The 23,395-nt window shown below is 36.9% G+C and overlaps 1 protein-coding gene across 3 annotated transcripts in view; it reads right to left on the bottom strand.

Annotated features, from left to right (window-relative positions):
• WDPCP (WD repeat containing planar cell polarity effector) overlaps window positions 1–23,395 on the bottom strand; it is a 389,996-nt gene that overhangs the window by 184,713 nt on the left and 181,888 nt on the right. For all 3 annotated transcript variants that reach the window (XR_005785465.1, XM_040458282.1, XM_040458283.1), the window contains one exon: window positions 2,900–2,963. Coding sequence is in view for 2 of the 3 variants with exons in the window: in XM_040458282.1 (XP_040314216.1) it covers window positions 2,900–2,963 (64 nt within the window). In the remaining variant the exon portion in view is untranslated. The remainder of the gene's footprint in view (window positions 1–2,899; window positions 2,964–23,395) is intronic.

The raw sequence follows: 23,395 nt of genomic DNA, 5'->3' as shown, positions 1-23,395 counted from the left end.
AAACTTTTTGATTTGACATAGTGTCACTTATTTTAGCTTTTGTGGCCTATGCTTTTATTGTCTTTTATCAAAAAAACAACAACAAAAACAAATAAACAAACAAAAAAACCCACAAAAAATAAAAACCTCACACTGCCAAGACCAATGTCAAGGAGCTTTTTCTCAATGTTTTCTTCTAGGACTTTATGGTTATAGGTCTTACATTTAAGTCTTCAATTCATTTTTAGTTTTTCTGAGGCATGTAAGATAGGAGTCCAGGTTCATTATTTTGCATGCGGATATCCAATTTTCCTACCACCACTTATTGAATTTATCCAAGGGATACAGGAATCAGGGATGCTGATTCATAGGGGTACATGTACCCCAATGTTTATAGCAGCACTTTCAAGAATAGCCAAATTATGGAAAGAGCCTAAATGTCCATCAACTGACAAATGAATAAAGAAGATGTGGTTTATATATACAATGGAATACTACTTGGCAATGAGAAAGAATGAAATCATGCCATTTGCAGCAAGGTGAATAGAACTGGAAGGTATTATGCTGAGTGATACAAGTCAGAGAAGAACAGATATCATATGTTTTCACTCATATGTGGATCTTGAGAAACTTAATAGAAGACCATAGGGGAAGGGAAGGGGAAAAAATAGTTACAAACAGAGAGGAGGGAGGCAAACCATAAGAGACTCTTAAATACAGAGAACAAACTAAGGGTGGATGGGGGTGGAGGCAGTGGGAGAAAGGGAAATGGGTGATGGGCATGAAGGAGGGCACTTGTTGGGATGAGCGCTGTGTGTTGTGTGTAAGCAATGAACCATGGGAGTCTACTCCAAAAACCAAGAGCACACTTTACACACTGTATGTTAGCCAATTTGACAATAAATTATATTAAAGAAAGAAAAAAAAAAAAAAGAAAAAACTAACTTGTCCCCATTGTGTATTCTTGGTCAAAGACTAGTTGACCATATATGCATGGGATCATTTCTGGGCTCTTTATTCTGTTCCATTGGTCTGTGTGCCTGTTTTTATGCCAGTTATCACATATAAAATGGAATACAACGTAAACATTAAAAAATGACATACACTTATGTTTACTGATATGGAAAACTATGTCATAATGTTGAAAGAAAAAAATCAAGTTATAAACAAAAAGTATAGGGAATGAATATATTCACAGGTATTTTTTTTTTAATTTTTTAATTTTTTTTTTCAACGTTTATTTATTTTTGGGACAGAGAGAGACAGAGCATGAACGGGGGAGGGGCAGAGAGAGAGGGAGACACAGAATCAGAAACAGGCTCCAGACTCTGAGCCATCAGCCCAGAGCCTGACGCGGGGCTCGAACTCACGGACGGCGAGATCGTGACCTGACTAAAGTCGGACGCTTAACCGACTGCGCCACCCAGGCGCCCCACACAGAGAGGTATTTTAAAGGATGTCCATTGGTTTTTTAGTTTTATTCTCTTTATTGTATTGTTTACTTTCTATTATAGTATTATTTATTCTTATAACCAAAATATTTTGTTTTAATCTAAGGTCTTGCTGAATCATATTGCTTTTGCTTACAAAATATCCTCTCTTTTACATTCATATAATTCAAGCCCTGTTTCAGGTATTCATTATTTTTTACATGGCTATGTAATAACAATAGTTGCTCTGTCTCAACAATAATAACACATAATATCTGTATATTACTTACCAGTTTACAAAGTACTTTCAATACATTATCCCCACTAAGACTCAAAAACAACCTTATGAATAAAGAAATATGAAGAAAATCTACCTTTACTGAGGTGAATTCTGGTAAAGGTGAGAAAGTAGAGATAGATAGTGGGGTCAAAAAATCTAAAAAGTGTTGTTATTTCTGACACTGTGATGTCTATATGTAGAGATATTGGCCAAATAAAACCTTCTCTCAATATATGAATATGTCTAATTCAATTTGACAAAACAAAATACAGATGATAAATAATAACTTCTTGAATTAGAGATTTCTTCACGATCAATGAAAGCACAATTTAACTGAATGATGCAAAGTTAGAATTTAAACAACAAACTCATTCCAAAGACAAGTGATCTAATGTCATGAAGCCATTTTAATACCTAAAGCATCAAAGCTTAAACTACAGAAATGTTTTCATTGTGCAGAAGATTCAGGTAAAAGACCCTTCCAGAATTTTTTTTGTTTCGTTTTCAAGAAGCTTTTACTTTATTGGTTTCCTTGACAACAATGAATTTTCTGTGGAGCAGAATATGCTAGGAAACCGGGAAAGGAACACCACCTCATCTGACCTCACTGTGACACTGTGGTAAAAGATCTTGGAAGAACCTGATACAGAGCACAAGGATCTGTAAGAAACTGGCTGTTAGCTAATAAATGGGAGGACTAAAGTGTATATGAATTTATAACTTCTTGGATGTGTTTTGCACTGTGGTTACTTTAAAAATATAAGTGAGAACATTCATAATTTGTTACTTTACACTAAAATCTAAGGGACAAACTTGAGCACATTCAAAATCTATGGTACATATTTTGCCCTATGTCCTGGCTTCTGTAGCTGTACTTTAGAGAATGGATTAAAAGGACACGCTTATTAGACAGAAAGGTGTCATCCCCTCACATCAAGGTACACGAGGAGAAAAGTTCAAGAATTATAAATTCTTAGAAAACATAAAAAATCCTTTGGGCCCCAGCAAAGAAAATGTCAACGAGTCAAAAGAGACTAGATGGCTATTGACCAGTTTCATGAAGGCAAAGCTGCAAGCCAAGAAGGAATAATGCTTTCTCACCATGTGTCTAAGGCACAAATGACACTAATCCTTTTTAATGGTCACAAAAGCTGACAACTTACTCAGCCTTAGAACTGAAGGCACAAAATCATCTCTGGGAATGACTCACCATAAACAGGTCACGAGCACCAATGTCAACAGCTAACAGAAATGCCTTTTCAAATCTCTGGTACCTATAATGAAGAAAAGAAATATATATGTTAGTTATGAACAAAACCATAAAAGAAGAGAGCTGCTTGTTTAATGTATTTATGTGTTACTGTTTTTTGTTCTTCTGATGGGAAAAATATTTTCAAACAGTAGGGAATTTGCCTGCTGGGATTTTCTGTATGTGAAATGTTATTGCACTTAGAAGGGCCTTAGTCAAAGAGCCTGCAGAGGCCTTCAATGCAATTTGCAAGGATAAGCATAACCCAGAGAAGGTGCTGTTGAATGTAGGGAAATAATTGCTTAGGAAAAAGTCTCTCATAATTTTTAACTTTATCATGTTTTGTAAGAGAAAAGTATGGGAATATGTAGAATATAGCAAGATAACAGTAATTACCAAACCGAATAATTATACTTTTGTGTTTCATAGGTAAAAGTTGAGAAGCCATATGCTGTATTATTACAAAAGTCATATTTGTGAGTTTTGGAAAATATACACCCTAGGTTGTTCGAAAATGACAGTAGAAATGGTTTCTAAATATTTTAACGTATTTTCTAAGTATGTTTTTTTAATGCTTATTTATTTTTGAGACAGAGACAGAGAGACAGAGGGAGAGAGGGAGGGAGGGAGGGAGGAAGCTGGGGAGGGGCATACAGAGGAGACAGAAGATCTGAAGTGGACTCCACACTGACAGCAGAGAGCCTGACTCAGAGCTCAAACCCACAAACCGTGAGATCATAACCTGAGCCAAACTTGGATGCTTTACTGATTGATTGAGCCACCTAGGCGCCCCTTTTCTAAGTATTCTTAAGTATTTTCTAAATACTTCAAACATGACTTTTCTACTCTTTTTACACAATATACACTTTTCCTAAAGTATAACTTTGATAATTATTTTTTTATAATATTTATTCATTTTTGAGAGAGAGAGAGTGAGAGAGCACAAGCAGGGTAGGGGCAGAGAGAGAGGGAGACACAGAATTCAAAGCAGGCTCCAGGCACTGAGCTGTCAGCACAGAGCCTGACACGAGGCTCGAACCCTGAACTGTGATATCATGACCTGAATCGAAGTTGGGCGCTTAACCGAGTGAGCCACGCAGGTGCCCCTGATAATTCTTTTTAGTGAAAGTTTAATTTTAGCCCAAGATATATGAAAACTACAGTTTAAATTAATTACCTTCACAGGAAAGTTGAAGCTCCTGAAAGCAAAGCATGTTATGATCACATACTTTGCACAGAGTTTTAGAAGGAAAGGTCTTTTTTTTTTTTTTTTTTGGTTTGAATGCTGAGATTTACAGAGATATAATTGTGAGAATTTCTGACTCCAGAAACAAGCAGGTAAATAACCAGGTTGTACTCTGTTCTCTATTTTATATTGTGAAATATGACAGTATAAAATATAAAGATTTCAATTGCAACACATCAGAAATATGGAATATTAACAGATTACATAAATTTTATCAGTAAAATAGCTAAAATAATTTAAGTCCTACCAAAAAATTAATGACTCTTATTGCCAATCTCCTCCTTCACCCTTCTTACTAACCTCTCCAGTATTTGCCTGAATCCCTTTAACTATGGAAGATCAGAAGGCAGTTGTATTTCTTTTGTTCCAGGCAGTTTACTGATTCCTTGTGTATTCAGTGGAGGTGGGATGTAATGAGAAACAGAGGACTGTAGCAAATTGTACAACTTGTTCATACATTCACTGCTATTTTACATGTGATCCCACTACACTGAAACTTTTCTGTCAATAGTAATCTTCCAGCTTCTAATGATGAAATGTAAGATAAGTTCTCATCTTGTGTGCCCTTTTGGCCACATCTGACCCCAAAATTTCCCCTCCTTGAAACTCCCTTTTTCCTTGCATTTGGAGATGCCATTCTTTGTTTTCTCATTTCTGACATTTCATTTTCTTAGTCTCCTTTCCCAGTTTGTTCTATGCCTACTCCATAAAGTTGGTGTTCTATGGTCCTCTTATTTATACTAACTACTCTAGTCTCCCCAGTAACCTTACCCACTTCATGACATTGATAATTACATCAATAACTCACGAATCCCTAGGTTCCCTTTCTTTCCTGAGCTCCAAACTTTTATTTCCAGGTACTTTAAATTTAAAGTGTCTAACATATCCATCAATACATCAATTTGGCAACCATATATATGATAAATTAAAATTGGAGAAAATGAAATTAAGAGGGACAAGATAGGATGTATTGTTCTTTCTAGGTGAGAGATAATGATGAGCACTATGATAAAATGAAGGATTGGCTTTGGAATTGGGCAGAATGGTCAACCAGAAATACCAAAGGCAACTCCCAACTAGACTGCCTATAAAATATACATTAAAGTACATCACAGAACTCTAAAAAAAATAAGAAAATCTCTCTAAGAGTACCATAGTCTCAATCAAAATATAGCCAACCAAATGAAATCCCTTCATTAAAACTAGAGTAAAGATCCCTGAGCAGAGAGCAAATACTGGGGGAGAGGGAGAGGCAGAACTACCCTAAGGGCCATCACACTCAAGAGACTGAGCTCTGAACAAGTGTCAAGGTAACGGTGCTAAGCCCAAGACTTCTGATTAAGCCAAGGGCTAAAATGTTCCCAGGATATTAGTGTCCCTAACTTTGGCATAAAGAATAAAAAAAAAAATTCATGTCTTGCTTAAAGCTTTTTCTTTAAGTAGACTCTACACCCAATGTGGGGCTCAAAGACACAACCCTAAGACTAACAGTCACATGCTCCAACAACTGAGACAGCCAGGCACTCCTAGATTAAAGCATTTTTTTATAGAAATCCCCAGGCTTATCATAAATTAAAATAAAGCAAGTATGAGCTCGTGATCAAAAATCACCAAATGCACAACATGCTAGTATGGTGGAAAATAATTTCACAGATTATTTTTTCTTATGGTATGCTATAGTTCATACATGCTTCCTTTACTATTTTTCATTCTTTTTTCTTTGCTCTCCTTTGGGTAATTTCAAAAGACTTGTCTTCTACCTCAAAGATTCTTTCACTGGCTCAATTCCATCTGCTGTTGATGCTCTCTACTTCATGTTTCATTTTATCCATTGTATTCTTCACCTCCAGAATGTTTTTTTTTAATGATTTTTGTCTCTGTAAAAGTTCTCATTTTGTTCATTGTTTTCCTTATCTTATTGTCTTTGTTTTCTTGTAGCTCGTTGAGTTTCCTTAAAATGTTTAATTATTGGGTATACCACAGATCTTAATTTCTTTGGGGATGTTTATTTAAAAAATATCGTGTTTCTCTGGTGGCATCATGTTTCCTTGATATTTCATGCTTCTTCAAGTCTTATGTTGCTGTTCTCTCATTTAAAGAGTAGTCACCTAATTCAGTCTTACCAACTAGTTTCAGGAATATTAGCCCTGTAGGGATTCTGAGCCGTTCTCAGACTTTTTCTATGGATAAACCTGCTCCACACTTCTTATTCTCTCTTGGGGAGAATTCTTAAGATGTATGCCTTCTCTCTATTCTGCAACCCTAGGCCAGATGCTGAGAACCTGCTATTTGCTTTCCTAGGGCACTCCTTATGCCCAAGTTTGTGTGCTTTCTCTTAGTCCTACAGTCAGGCTATCTGTGTGTGATTAGTAGCCATTTCCAAAGTCTCCTCTTGCCACCCTGGACTCATGCATAGGATGCTGGCCATGGACTGTGGGGGCACACATGGAGCATTTGGGGTACCTGTTGCCAGTTGTGCGGATCCATAGGCAAGGTGTCCTCATCAGTTCGTGGGTAGGCTTCTTGATAATAGTCTGTCAGTCAGTCTGGTCTGTCAGTCAGTTAGTAGCATCTGTATCCCTTTGATGCCCTCTAAGAGCAGTGACTACTGTTTTTCCAGCTGTTCTCCAACCCCTAGATATGCAGCACACTTGAGTATTCTGGATGGGATGAGAAAGAAGTAAGTCTCTGGCAGCATCCTGCACAGCTTGGGAAGCCAGGCACTTACTCAACTCACTTTTAGCCATGGGAGAAATCATGGGCCGAGGTCTCTCTTGGCACTGAGCTGTGCCACCCTGGGAAAGGGATGACACAAGTAAAGTGAAACTGCTCCTCCTACACTATTCAATGGATCCAATCTCAGATTTTCCCCCCCTTTTTGCTCCAGAGGTGTGTTGGAACATCTCTGCTGGACTCCCAAACTTCCACAAAGGCACTCTTATTCATGGGTGATTGTCTAAATTGGTGTGCTGAGGAGTAAATGGTAAAAAACTTATTCTGCCATGTTGATGGTTGTATAATTTCACCTTTTATATTCAGGGCTGTGATCCACTTCAAGTATGTTTGTGTTGGCAAAAGGTAGAGGACAAGACTCATTTTCCCCCCTATATGGATCAGCAGTTTATGTCGTATCATATTTGGAAAAGACCATCTAGACTACACTGAATTACTTTATCAATCTAATAAAAAACAGTTGTAGTAAGTTTTGAAATCAGGAAGTGTGTGTTCCCTACTGTTGTTCTTTTTTAAGATTGTTTGGGCTGTTTGGGCCCCTTTGCAATTTCATATAAATTTGTGAACTGGCTTTTTCTATTTCTGAAAAAAAAAAAAAAGGCACTGGAATTTTGAATCTTTGGACTACTTTGGGTAAGTGCTGCCATCTTAACAAGAGGAAGTCTTTTAATCCACATATATGGGATGTCCACACTTATTTAAGTCTTCTTTAATTTCTTTTAGCAATATTTTTATGCTTTCAGTTTATAAAACTTTGCCAGTGGTAGAATTATAATATAATATAATATAATATAATATAATATAATATAATATCTTTTCAATATATACATATATATACACACACACACTGAAGTATTATTAACATACAGTGTTATATTAGTTTCAAGTTTACAATATGATGATTCCACAATTTCATACATTACTCAATGCTCATCATGAAAAGTATACTCTTAATCCCCTTAATCTATTTCACCCATCTCCACAACCGTCTGGCAACCACCAGTGTTTTCTCTGTACTTTTTGTCTCTTTTTTCTTTGTTAATTTGTCTTGTTTCTTAAATTCCACATGAGTGAAATCATATTTCACTGACTTATTTCACTTGGCATTATACTCTCTATCTACCTTGTCACAAATGGCACGATCACATTCTTTTTTTTTTATGGCTGAGTAATATTCTATGATATATATAACATATACATCACATCTCCTTTATCCATTCATCTATTGATGGACACTTGGTTTGCTTCCATATCTTCATCATTGTAGATAATATTGCAATAAACATAGGGGTGCATACATCTTTTTGAATTAATGTTTTCATTTTCTTTGGATAAATACCCAGTGGTGGCAATACTGAATCATATTGTAATTCTATTTTAAAATTCTTGAGGAACCTCCATACTGTTATCCATCGTGCTGCACCACACAGCACACAGGGTTCTTTTTCTTCCACATCCTCACCAGCATTTATTACTCCTTGTCTTTTTAATTCTAACCATTCTGACAGGTTTAAGGCAATAATACCTCACTATAGTCTTGATTTGCAATTCTGATAATTAGTGGTGTTGAGTATCTTTTCATATGTCTGTTAGCCATCTGTATGCCCTCTTTGGAAAAGCACCTATTCAATTCTTCTGCCCATTTTATTCAGATTATTTGGGGGATTTTTGTTGTTGAGTTGTGTAAGTTCCTCACAAATTTTGGACATTAACCCCTTATCAGATATACCATTTGCGAATATTGTCTCTCATTCATTAGGTGGTCCTTTTGTTCTGTTGATGTTTTCCTTCACTGTGCAAAACCTTTTTTATTTTGGTGTAGTCCCAATAGTTTAATTTTGCTTTTGTTTCCTTTGCCTGAGGAGACATATGTACAAAAATGTTTTATGGTTTCAGATCTAACATTTAGGTCTTTAATCCACTTTGAGTTTATTTTTGTGCATGGTGTTAAGAAAGTGGTCCAGTTTTCCCAGCACCATTTGTTGAAGGAACAGTCTTTTCCCCATTGTATATTCTTGTCTCCTCTGTTGTAGATTAACTGATCATATAAGCATGAGTTTATTTCTGGGATGTCTATTCTTTTCCATGGATCTATATGCCCATTTTTGTGCCAATATCATATTCTTTTGTTACTAAAGCTTTGTAGTATATCTTGAAATCTGGATTGTGATACCTCCAGCTTTGTTCTTCTTTCTCAAAATTGTTTTGGCTATTCAGGTTCTTTTGTGGTTCCATACAAATTTAAGGATTATCTGCTCTACTTCTGTGAACAATGCCACTGGAATTTTGATACAGACTGCACTGAATGTGTACACTGGTTTTGGTACTATGGACATTTTAACAATATTGGTTCTTCTACTCCATGTGCATAAAATATCTTCCCTTTTGTTTGGGCCATCTTCAGTTTCTTTCATCTGTGTTTTATAGTTTTCAGAGTACATGGCTTTCATCTCCTTGGTTAAGTTTATTCCTAGGTATTCATTCTTTATGGCGCAAATGTAAATGGGATTGATTTCTTAATTTCCCTTTCTGCTACTTCATTATTAGTGTATAGAAATGCAACAGATTTCTGTCTGTTAATTTTGTGCCCTGTGACTTTACTGAATTCATTTATCAGTTCTAGTGGTTATTTGGTGGTCTTTAGGGTTTTCTATATATAGTGTCATGTCATCTGCAAATAGTCAAAGTTTTACTTCTTCCTTACCCATTGTATTTCATTTTATACATTTTATTTCATTTTCTTATCTGATTGCTACAGCTAGGACTTCCAGTACAATGTTGAATAAAAGTGGTGAAAGTGGACATCCTTGTCTGGTTCCTGATGTTAGAGAAACATAAATGAAAAACCCACAGCTAACATTATACTCAATGGTATTAAAAAAAAAGTTTTTCTTCTAAGATCAAGTGTAGGATTTTTGGTTTATAGTTTTTTCCTGTGTACATTTTAAATGTCATCCCACCACTTTTTGACCTCCATGGTTTCTAATGAGAAATAAGCTGTTAATCTTACTACAGATCCTGTTTATAAGTTGCTTTCTGCTTTCCACCTTCAAGATTCTCTTCTTGGTTTTTGAATTTTGACTGTAATGTGTTTAATGTGGATCTTGTTGAGTTGATTCTACTTGAATTTCATCTTGTTTCTTGGATATGTAGATTCATGCCATTAGTCAAAATTTTCTTCTAAGACTCCCATAATGCATATGCTTAATGGCATCCTACAGGTCTCTCAAGTTGTTTTTATTTTCTTCATTCTGTTTTTATGTCTGCTCCTCTAGCTTGATAATTTAAATTGTCCTATTTTAACATTCAATGATTCTTTCTTCTGCCTGCTCAAATCTGTTGAATCAATCTAGTGAATTTCTCATTTCAACTATTATACTCTATAGCCCAAGATATTCTATTGGATTCCTTTTTACAATTTTGATCTCTTTATTATATTCTCTATCTGGTAAGGCATTATCCTTCTTGTTTCTTTTTGTTCATTGTCCATGGTTTCCTTTAGCTTTTTGAGCTTATTTCAGATAGTTAATATAAATAAAGTCTTTGTCTAGTCATCCCAGTGCCTAGGTTTCCCCTGGGATGCTGCCAACTTTTTTTCCTTGTGAATGGGCCATAGTTCCCTGCTTCTTTGTATGCCTTTGAAAACTTTTTTTTTTTTTGAAATTAGACATTTTGAGTATCATGATGTGATAACTCTGGAAATCAGATTCTTCCCCTCTCTAGGTTTTACTGTACTGTTGAGGGCACTACTCCATTTGTTTACTGACATTCCCAAACTATTTTTGCAAGACCTATATTCCTTCTCATGTGTGATCACTGACATCTCTGTTTCATTATCTCAGCAGCCAGATATTTTTTAAAATCCTGACAGATGACCTGATAGATTTTTTTTCAAATTGTGAAGCACCAAACAACTCTCCCAGTCTTTGTAGATTGGCTCAGAGTTAGGATACTCCTTTATTGCTTAGCCAAATTACCTACATATAATTCTGTCTTAGCCTTACCTTCTTTCTTATGCAGGGCTGAAGGTCTTCCTGAGGTTTATAACTGGGGTTCTCTCAGGTCTTTCTGAGCATGCATCCAGCTTTGGGCATTTGTGTTGCACCTGTGATGCACTAGTATATGTAGTAGCCCTTCAAGGAACTTATTCTAAAATATCTTCTCCTTAGCCTTCTCTTTCCCAGGTCTGCTGGTCAATCTGCTGCTCTTCCCAGTCTCCCTCTCTTGCCTGAGTCAGCTATGCATATTATATGTCTTTAAATGCTTTTGACATATGCAAATGCTTTTGCCAGAGATGCTGTCATAGCCTGACAGAGGCAAATGAAACCAAGCTTCTGCACTGGTCCCTCTGGAAACCACACACTGGTCAAAATGCAAAATGCATAACCACAGTTTTTGAGAACAAGGTCCATCATGGCCCTCTGCACCAGCTAGGTAATACTAGGAATGCCAACCACTGTCCTCAAGGCCACTGTCATAGAGGGGTATGGGGGATGGCAGATAGGTAAACAAAAGTGCAGTAATTCTTTCTTACCTATATTTAGCATTCTTTGTCTTTATTAGGCACTATTGTTTTGAGTTTTAAAAATTAGATTATAAAATTAAAGTTAATTCTGTCAGTTTTATTGCTTAATGATTGCTTCAGTGGAAGGACTGATTCTTGGAGCTCCCTAATCTCTGTTTTCATGTCATCTCTCCCACTTCTATTTATAAACCTCAATGTGGCACTCATGAGAATCTCTCTCTCAGATCTCCTACTGCAGGGAGTACAACTGACTGACAGCCCCAGCTGCTGCATTTTGAAATCTATCATTGTGTTTTCCTGTTAAGGCTACACTTTCCACAAGCTGCTCCTGGGCAGTGGCTGAGGGCAGTTGAGATAGTAAGGCAGTCCTGTTCCTGGGTGACACAGGATTCTTCAAATGGGCAACACTGGCTTGATGACTTCTGATAGCCTTAGAACTTTCCTTAGAATTGCTCAGAAGTATGCTTTGGTGGGTGGTGGAGGCTGTGGATGGGCAATACTTATTAAGCAGACAGTGGAACAGACTGATTACTACTAAGTTGTACTTACATCATGAGGAAGCATAATGAGAGACTGAATGCTCTTTTCTTTCCTTCTTTTTTTTTTTTTTTTTCCCTGAGTGCTCTTTTCAGTTAATAGCCACTTTGGTAATTTACAGAAGTCCTTATCCTCTGCATTTGAAAAGCAGATACAGTTGACATGGGGGAGACCTAATCGTTAGAGTCAAAGAGTTCTAGAGACATTTGGATGTACTACCAAGGCAAGTTTACTTTACTAGTCAATGCCCTGTTAAGAACACCTGGGATCCTGATATCTGGGATGGGTACATCTTCCAGCACTTCCAATTGTGCTAGAAGATTCTGTAGAGACCCCTCCTCTCAAACCAACAAATATTCCCTCCCCTTAGGAAGTGCCTGTGCTGCTGCCTGGCTGCCAGGCTGATAACTGGGGTTAAATCTCAGCACAATACAGCTAGGAACATGCTAGATCTGATAAACTATGAGACCATACACTTAAATAATTACAAGATTTAGCTAGCATGTGCCAGTAAGAAAAGGGGAGTTGGAATGGAAGACAGGATAAATAAAAATTCATTACTGTGGGGAACACTCCTTCAGGATACAGAATTTAACATCCTATCAAGGACTCCATGGGGTGGGATAAACTGCCGCTGGAATGGCTCTTAAAAGCCTGGAAAAAAAAAATGGCCAAAACTCAATGAAGTGGAAATGCCTGGCAATACCAAGTAGTGCAAAAAGCAATAAAGTGGATGGTGGATGAGAGAGAGGATGAATACTATTTGCAGCCATGAGATGAAACTCAGTGACAATGGATACAGGTAATCTTACTAACTTCCCTTTTTGTCTCCAGTTTCCATGGAATAGCTGTTCTCTGAACCTACGTGGAAAAATAGATCTGTACAGTGGTATTCATGAGAAGGCACATCTGAGATCTCTGACTTCAGGGTACAAAATAGACCAACAGCTTCAGATACTGTGGTCTGAAATTTATCACTGCATCTACACTGAGGCTACATTCCCCAGAAGCTATACCTAGCCAATGAATGATGAAGCAGGGATTCTTAGGCATGTCCATTCCTGGGAGACACGGACCTGTCCTGTCATTGTCCTTTGTCCAGCTTTGTGGAGTCTCACTCTATGCATGTACAGCTTAGGGTTCACCTAAGTTGACTCTTACGCAGATTTCTGGAGCTCTTTCTCTACACAGCACCTGCCTCTCTAGTACACAAACCCACAAATTCCAATTGTCTCATATTCCCTGAACTCTGACCAATTCAACAAACTGCCTGCCATATTCTGCTTGGGTTCCCCCTCCTTGCTCTCTGATGTAGAAAGTAGCCCTGTCGGAAAACCAGGAGATCATAAGATTGACCTTATTTATTCTTCACTCTCAGGGACCAGAGTCCTGCACTGTCAATCACTTAACCTCTAAAAACAAATTTTAATGTCCAGTTTAATAGCTGTCTCTGGTGACAGGTCAGTCTATTACCAGTTATCATCACAGCTGACAGCAGAAGGTCTCAGAAATAGTATCTTCAGTAAATATTATAACCCCATCAACAACACCCATGGTAACAACAATAGATCTTATTTATTTATTGAGATCTTCTCTGTACTAGTTACTATTTTAAGTACTTTCTATGTATTAACTCATGTAATCTTCACAACAACTCTATCAATTTGGTACTATTCTTATCTTTTATTTAACAAGGAGAAAACTCAAGCACAAAGAGGTTAAGTAAAAGTTGTCGTATAAAAAACAGAACATCTGGGGCACCTGGCTGGCTCAGTCAGTAGAGTATGCACACTCTTTTTTTTTTTAAGTTATATATATATATAGAGAGAGAGAGAGAGAGAGAAAGAGAGAGAGAGAGAGAGAGCGAGAGAGCGCATGAGATGAGAAAGAGAGGTGCCAAGAGAGGGAGAGAGAGAATCCCAAGCAGCCTCCACACTGCCAGTGCAGAGCCCGATGTGGGGCTCAAACTCACAATTGTTGAGATTGTGACCTGAGCCGAAATCAAGAGCTGGAAGCTTGGCTGACTGAGCCACTGAGGCGCCCCTAGAGTATGCAGACTCGTAATATCAGGGTCATCAGTTCAAACCCCACGTTGGGCTTGAAACCTACCTTAAAAAAAAAAAAAAAAAGGAAGGGCGCCTGGGTGGCGCAGTCGGTTAAGCGTCCGACTTCGGCTCAGGTCAGGATCTCACGGTCCGTGAGTTTGAGCCCCGCATCGGGCTCTGGGCTGATGGCTCAGGGCCTGGAACCTGCTTCCGATTCTGTGTCTCCTTCTCTCTCTGCCCCTCCCCCCTTCATGCTCTGTCTCTCTCTGTCTCAAGAATAAATAAAAACGTTAAAAAAAAATTAAAAAAAAAAGGACAGAAAACCCAGTTAAATTTGAATTTTAGATAATGAATAATTCTTTAGTGTTAAGTATATCCCATATGATATCTGGGACATACTTACACTAGATAATTCTTTATTACCTGAAATTCACATTTAACTGGGTGTTCTTTATTTTTATTTGCTAAATAAATCTGGCAACTTTAAACTTGCTCAAGGTCCTACAGCTACTTGTATAGTAATCTGGCTCCAAAACTTCCACCCTCTAATATAGTGCTGCTCTAATACACTAGGAAAGAATGAACTATGTGCTATAGGCTTATAGGTCCTTCTTCTTTAGATAAGGTCTCTCAGTTAAGAAATGCCATGTTGCATTCATTAAAGAGGAATGACCAAATGACTTCCACCTTTGGCTCTATAAAGAGATGAGCCAGCTCCCTTTTTTGGTTTACAGCATATTAGGGACCCAAAATTCCATCATTTTGAACCCTACAAGCTTTTAAACTAGTATCATTCAAAAGTTATCATCAGCTATATTGTCCCCTATAAATACATTTGTTTTTATAGGGTGCTTACGAAATACCTCCAATGCCCAAGTTCCTGTGTTAACTCAAAGGGTTAGAAAACCTAATGACATTAATTCTTGACCTTAAGCAACTCACACTCTAGTAGGAGAAATAAACATAAACAATGATAGTAGCTATCACATCTATTAAGTACTTATTTAATACATGCTAGTCATTTCATATTTATTATTTATAATTCTGACAAAGATGTTTAAGGTTAGTAAACTCATTTGTAAAATGGAAATAAGAGTTTGTGCATTACTGTGTAAATTATTAAGCTGGGATTCACACTTAGTTCTGTTTGACTCTAGTGCTTGGGCTTTTCAAAAGCAATCGAGTGTGACCTCCACAACTATCTAAAACCTCAGTCTCTAAGTGCTAGAGCTTAGCAATTAAGACTTAAGGGAGCATTCCTACCTAGTGTACCCTCCTCCAAACTTTGCAGAGGGCTGTTCATAACTGCTGTTGAGATTATTGAGACGGTGTGTAGCAAATAGTCAAATTGTTTGTGTTATCATATTTGTTAAAGATATTATATCTGAGACATTCTTCTGTCAGCTTTGATGAATAAGCTGGAAACGGATTGATTCTATCACCATAAACATAATGGCGGAAGTCATTCATTGCTTTCATATGGATACTGATGATAGTAGTGTGTTGCAGTATGACTACTGACATTATGAAATGTAAAAAAAAAATACTATATTGAAGAATGTTCCTATGATAACAAATCAATTTAAAATAAAACACAAACCATATCAATGACAGCAAATATATTTTAAAAATAATATATGTGAAAGATAGGGCCTGATAAAGGAGAATAACAGTACTGCTTAACTAAAGATACTCCTCTAGAGAGAACTGTTCAGTCAGGATTTGAGAACAAAAATGTCAACAAATTTTGGTACTAAGAACATCAAGACTTTACATAATAGCTGAGTTTATGAAATACCAGTTAAATAGTGGCCCTGTAAAATATGCCGAGAGGGAGATGTACTGAGGAGCTCCTGGGTAGCTCTGTTGTTTAAGTGTCTGACTCTTGATTTTAGCTCAGGTCATGATCTCACAGTTTGGTAGTTTGAGCTCTGCACTGGGCTCAATGCTGACAGTGTGGAGCCTGCTTGGGATTCTCTCTTCTCTTCTCTCTCTCTCTCTCTCTCTCCCTCTCTCTCTGCCCCATGCTGCCCCCCCCACTCGTGTGCTCTCTCTCTCTCTCAAAATAAATAAATAAACTTTATTTAAAAAGTATTGAGAGATGTTTCTGAGTCACTTCGTGGAAAGTTCAAATGAATTTGCCTCCAGTCTCCGGCTGCATAATTAGCTGTATGCCTGTATGTTGAGTATAGGAGTAAAAATCTGTGATTAATAAATCTATTAAAAATTTGCATGCATTGGTTGGTTGTGCATGTTAAATTTTATCTGTGAAGTATGGACAGAAGTAACAATCTAGCTCAAAGTTCCTGATTTATTCTAGAACCATGAACTTGTCAGAAGTCTCTCATGCTTTACTAAAATCATAACTGATAGTTTTTGTGTAGGGTACAAATTTAAAGGTAAAATAACTTCTATCTCAGTTTAATTGTATTTACCACTTTTAAGTATTAAGTACTAAAACTTTCCTATAATAATTTTGTTAGTCCTCCTGAAAGACACCTAAAATTTCCCTCTATCTTGTTTCGTGTCAAATAAGCTACGAGTGTTTTCTAGTCCTGCCTCTCTATAATTTTCAAAGATAAACTATTTCTAATTTACTGTTATAGTACAAAATAAGCTATGCAACAAATGAAATTATTACTAGTACTTTTAATGAATCAATACTGAATGGTAGTTAGAAGCCTCTGGAAAGAAAACTCTAAGTTGGTTTCTTTCCTTTTATCTTCTATATAAAAGGTACATAAACCTACATTAAATGACACATTTGAAGTCATTTTGCTTAGGAATAAACAGTCTTATTTTCATCCTTTGAAGGAAAAAAGTACATTTGGCAAGACGGAGGCTCATAAAAACTGTGACCACCTAGACCACCCATGTGCCCTGTGGTTGCTCTCTCACAGTGGCACTCCCCTCTTCATAACAATAGCAGGGCCATTGAATTGTAGGCTTTCCCAGATCACTCAGAGGACAGGTCACTCTTTCCCAAAAGGCCAAAATGGGAAAACTTGTGGAATAGAGGATTCCCTCCCCATTACACTGTGTGCTTCTCTTACACACACACTATTTCTCTAACAGCTGTCCCTGAGCCATCTCCCTGTCAGTCCCTCGTTGGTGCACGTTAAGGCTTACGGTGTGAGTAGCTCAGTGCTACAGTTTAGGTGCTGTGAGATCTAATCCTCTCTCTCTGCAGAGCATAGTGTATAGGGCATGACAAAGAGCAGGGATTGTGGTGCAATGAGTATAATTCCACCTGCCTTCTTGTTCCGTTTCGGCCCTAAATTGGACTCTTGCTTTTTGTACAGATTTACCTAAGTCTTTGGAAGTCTCCTGGCAATTCCCAGGCATTTGGGGGGCACAGTAAGGCAAGTTATAACCACCTATGATGCTCTCTGTACTTACACAAATGCACATGGCCAATATGTACACTTTTTTAGAGTTTTTCTACCCCACCTGCTCTTTAGCCTGCAACTTGGTAAAGTAATAAAATACATTTTGAAAACATGAAAAATGCTAAATATCTTTACTTAGTTTAAAAAGATTTGGAGAATTAGTAAAGTACTTCTTTTTTTCAAAATCATGGTTATATTTGCATTCATTTAACATTTCAGTCCTGCTCCTATTTCCCCAAAGTTTTTTAAAATAAGCAATTATAGTTTTTATTTGTGGAAAAATTTGCAGATGTAAAAGTGTTTGCTAGTAATTGTTTTATTGGGTACAACACTCCCAAGAGTTAGCAGAGGCAGGTGATTTGATTTCCATTTTACAGATAAAAAGCTTATCAAAAATCTCTTTAGTCTTTGGTTAAACTGGCATTAAAAAAAATCACATCCCTTGATTCCAGTTCTCTTTTAACTCTATCACAATTAGCTTAGGTGTAAATAAAGGAAGGCAAATTCTCCACTTGCAGGTGAGAACTCATTACATTCATCCCCCAAACTTCTGTATGGTCTGCCTCAGTCTCTACTTCTCTTTAGTCTTGCCAATACATTGTAGCCCCCTAAAAAAGCCCTTGTTGCTAGGATGTACTTAGCTTTAATACATTTCATTTTCCTCCTTCCTCTCTTACTTATCCCCTTTCTTCATGCTTCCTATTATCTCTTTCTATCCCTCTCTCTTCCTTCCTTCCACTATATTCTCTCTATATTTCCTCTCCCTTCCTTCCCCTTTCCATTTTCTTTTCCTTTCCCCTCATTCCTCTCCTTCTTTCTCACTTTTTATATTCATATCTTAATATCATACCCCCAACGTTTGAACCTTAGCATAATCCAACCATGTCATTCTGGCTCCTGCATCTACATTTAAACAGCCACGATGTCCTCAGTCTTACAAGATTTCCCTCATACTTACAAAATACAAACTTGCATTTCCAAATATCATCGATTAACATTAAAAAATATATATTTTCAAAAAGTCCCAATAGAAAATAGACAAAGGACATGAAGAGATACTTCACCAGAGCATATACAGATGGAAAATTAATACACGAAAAGATCCTCCACATCATTAACCATCAGGAAAATGCAAATGAAAACAACAATGAATTATCACTGCACATCCATTATAACAGTTAAAACGAAAAACAGTGACAGTATTGGCAAGGATGAGAACCTAGATATTTCATATATTGTTGACAGGAATGCAAAATGATATGGCCACTCTGAAAACAGTATGGCAGCTTCCTATAGAACTAAACACACCCAACCTTGCATATGACTTTGCAAGCATACTCCTGGGCATTTATCACAGGGGAGTGGAAATTCACATCTACACAAAAATCTGTACATGAATGTTCATGGAAGTTTTATTTGTAATAGCCCCAACCTGGAAATAACGGAAATGCCCCTTGATAGGTAAATTCATGATTTTTAAAATTATACTTAACGGAATAACATTTTGTAGGAGAGTTGAATTAGCATCTTTATATAGGATATATGTCAAAAAGTAGTAGCCATTAAAATATTTCTAAGAAATTTTTCTTTCCACAAACAATGCAAACCAAACCAAACCTGAGCTTTGCATTAGACTAAAAGCCAAACAATACAAGTCGGTGTCTTGCTGTTACTTATGTACTGGTTTTACTTTATGGTTAGAGTTTCAACTGTTAGAGGACATTAGTGAACATTTTTACATCTAACAAAAGCTAATCAAGAAAACTACTTAAAAAGAAAAAAGAAAACTACTTTTACTCCCTTGCCCAATCCCTTACTGACTTTGTTTTTATTTTCTAAATTCTTTCCATTTTTTCCCAACATGAAAAGTTCTGAAATTGCCACAGTATCTTATGCCACAGATTGTTTATTTTTGTTTTTATTCTTTTATTACAATTATGAATGTAATACATAAATATTGTCTCGTTTTCAAAATTCAAACAATGCAGATAAAGCAAAAACCCCCTAGAACTGCTTCCGAATTCCAAGCCCAGGTATGAGCAGAAGTGAACACTTTTATTATTACGGACTGTGGCTTTTCATACTTCACTGTGACTTCCTAAACACATTAAGTATCAAAATAAATGATATAAAAACATACCGTTTTGATAGGGGTTTCCCTTAGACGTCTATCTCCAATGAGTAACCTCCCTCTCAAGGAAAACCTTTATGTTTCACTAACCTCTTTACTACTTAGCTGCTTCTCAATAGTCCGTGTTTATCTCTGAATACAGGCACTGGTGGAGAATTCTCAGCAAAGTGCTTCAGGCTAAAAACAGATGTTAATTAAAAATGCTGATAACCCATGGCACCTGTTGTTTCACACTTCTTTTGCTCCAGCTCCAGTCTGCCAAATCCCATCCTTTGTTTCAGTAATTCTCTGCAGCTTTTCTTCCATTCCAGCTGTAGGTCTTTCACTGTAGTGATCATTTAAACTTAATAGGAAAGACATGTTTTATTGAACAAACCTATCAGGATGACTACACACACAGTCAGTTTAAGGAATGCAATAGCACAGCTCTAAGAATGAACTACATTCTAACGATATGTGTCAATTGTCCGCATGTGGTATCTCAACAGTTTTAACTACGGGAACAGGAACTTAGTAAATCATTTAAGTGTATCTCTCTCTTCCATCTCTCCTGCTGGTCTCCATAGAGTGTTTTCATGGCAGGACTAAATGGAGGAAAGGAAGGGAATAGATCTAGCACTGAGAGAGACAAGGTCAAAATCCATAGTGACTTCAATCAAGTAGGCATGTAGTCAGCGAAGATCAAAGTTCTTGAAGAGTAACTATATTTAAGTCACTGAAAAGGAAATAAACTACACAAAAGGGGTAAGATGGAGAAGGACTAGAAAAGGAAATGTCACAAAGATGTGCATAGTGTGCAAATATATTGCATATATTGCACAGAATATATTTGCATGAATTATATTTAATATAAAGCAATTAATCTTATAATGTAATATTGTGGGCAAAATAGCTAGTGAGGTAATAAATGTATAAATTTGAATATCCTGAAACTGATCGTTTACCACTGATGATAAATTATATTAAGCATGGGGTTGCAGACAGAGCTCTGAGCTATATTCTGCACTTTTGGCATAGTAGATGACACACAGTAAATACTTATTTGTTGAGTGAATAAATGGTTTTTCAAAAACTAAAGAAAAATTTGGAGAAGATTCCACAGAAAGCGAAAATAAAGAAGTAGTTTGGGGGCGCCTAGGTGGCTCAATCAGTTAAGCATCAGACTCTTGATATTGGTTCAGGTCCCGATCTCACAGTTGTAAGATCAAGGTCCATATAGGGTTCCATACCAAGCATGGAGTCTGGTTGAGATTCTCTCTTTCCTTCTCTCTCTGCTCCTCCCCAACTTGCATTCTCTCAAAATAATTAAATAAACTTAAAAAAAAAAGTGGTTTGAAACTAAACCACGTGAGTATAGTTCATACTACACCAAGCACATGTGTCACCATGTAGGGTAGAAAACGCCTCCTACTCAGTTGTATGTTGGGATCACATGACCTGTCCAAGCACCAGCCTAATCTTTCATTCTTTTGCAGATAGTGCAAGTGAGAGGAGTGGGAACAGAGAATAACAGTGAGGGCAACACTAACAAAGCTATACTTGTCAAAGAGAGAGGGGATGAGGCAGCAAAGCTCCAAGATTCACAGCATCTCTAGGGATGGGAAATTCACTTGAAAATTTGGGAGGGAGGTTTTATTTTTTTCTTTTTTAATGAGGTATTCTCACATGCATATACAGGTAAGGTCAACAGAATCCCATTTTTCTGTCAGTTGTGTGTGTGAGTAGGGAGAGGCAGTTGAAGGGAGAGAGAGGTAAGAAAGCAGAAAGGCCTGAAAATAGAAAGAAAAATAATATTCTAAAGAAAATGTGTTATTCTTATCTTGGTCATCAGTGCTATATTTATTAATACTGCAGTCCTGTGACTATGAATAGGATACAGTACCATCAGGAAAATGAACTAAGCTAATAACCCTGGTCTGCTTAGCTCTGCTTCTCTAATGTAGTCTAGGAGACAGGCTGAATGTGTGCAATCTCTGAGATGTTCGTATACATTTGAAAAATGAGCTGGACCCTTCAGAGTTCAGTTTATTTACTTGATATTAACACAAAAATTTTGTTTCCACAAATTAATTTTCTCAACCACTGTGCTTGCATGAATGTTTTATTTACAAACTAGGCTACTCTTAGGCATACTTTTTGCTTCAGTTTTCCTGTAACATACAAGTCCCTAAAATTATGACTTGGGGTACAATTTTAGTATTGTTCTTAATTTATAACCAAAAGCTTAAAAATTAGAAATGAAAAAATGTATAGGGAAGTATAAAGAAAAACATAATTATCATTGTTAACTAATCTAGATTCAAACAGTTGATGCTTGAACAGTGCATGGGGTGGGGGCCTTACTCCTTGTGCAGTTGAAAATCCATGTATAACTTTAGACTCCCCAAAAGCTTAATTACTAATAACCTATTACTGGCTGGAAGCTTTACCGATAATATAAACTATCAACCAACCCATATTTTGTATGTTATATATTGTATTCTTACAATTTTTTTTTAATTTTTTTCAACGTTTTTTATTTATTTTTGGGACAGAGAGAGAGACAGAGCATGAACGGGGGAGGGGCAGAGAGAGAGGGAGACACAGAATCGGAAACAGGCTCCAGGCTCTGAGCCATCAGCCCAGAGCCCAACGCGGGGCTCGAACTCACGGACTGCGAGATCGTGACCTGGCTGAAGTCGGACGCTTAACCGACTGCGCCACCCAGGTGCCCCTGTATTCTTACAATTAAATAAGCTAGAGAAAAGAAAATGTTATTAAGAAGATCATAAGGAAAAAAAATCATAAGCAAGAGAAAATACATTTTTAATTCTATAGCAGAATGAAAAAAATCCAAGTATAAGTGGACCCATGCAGTTCAAAACCAGGTTGTTCAAAGGTTAACCGTATATACTTCCACTTTTTAATTACATGTGTTCTACTATGCACAAAGTAATCACCAATCTCTTTTTAAAATGGGTACATATTCATAAAAAGAGGTTCAAACAACACAAAAGGACAAATATCAAAGTATAAGTCACTCCCACATTGCAATAAATACCCATAAATTTCTCACGGTTACGGAGTTTAAGCTCCATGTCCAGCTCTGAGCTGACAGCATGGAGCCTGCTTGGGATCCTCTGTCTTCCTCTCTCTCTGCCCCTCCTCCACTCACACATTCTCTCTCTCTCTCAAAATATGCAATAAATACCCATAAATTTCCATTGTTCACATTATGTACACATCATCCGGGTATCTTTGTATAGGTATATAAAATAGATGGAGAGATACCAAGAAATTCTTTTCTGTATAAAGGCTTTTATGTTACACATCCTATTTGTTAGTTAAGAGAAAAAATTTAATTTTGCTTTAAAGAAAAGAAGAAAAGTAGTTTTGTAGAAATAACCTTTGATTATTTATTTCCTAAACACAAGCTATTTCCTCAAAGATCCCTTTAAAGTTAAGATATTAAAAATATTCAGGTTTTTAAAAGAATTTATATTCCTTTTAAACAGGATTTACTGACTCTGTTTTGAAAGATAATGACTCATGTTTTCTCCATCTCCCCTTCCTCCAACTTCCAATTCTTTTTTTTTTTTTTCAACGTTTATTTATTTTTGGGACAGAGAGAGAGACAGAGCATGAACGGGGGAGGGGCAGAGAGAGAGGGAGACACAGAATCGGAAACAGGCTCCAGGCTCTGAGCCATCAGCCCAGAGCCCGAGGCGGGGCTCGAACCCACGGACCGCGAGATCGTGACCTGGCTGAAGTCGGACGCTTAACCGACTGCGCCACCCAGGCGCCCCTCCAATTCTTAATACAGTTCTGTTTTTTTATATTATCCAAGATAATATTCTATTACTTTTCTAATT

This window comes from Herpailurus yagouaroundi, unplaced genomic scaffold (genome assembly GCF_014898765.1).
Source record: "Herpailurus yagouaroundi ecotype Mexico unplaced genomic scaffold, PumYag 221, whole genome shotgun sequence".
In the NCBI taxonomy this organism is placed as follows: Eukaryota; Metazoa; Chordata; class Mammalia; order Carnivora; family Felidae; genus Herpailurus; species Herpailurus yagouaroundi.
Note: the sequence above shows the minus strand (reverse complement) of the source record. Positions and strands in the feature narration are given on the sequence as shown.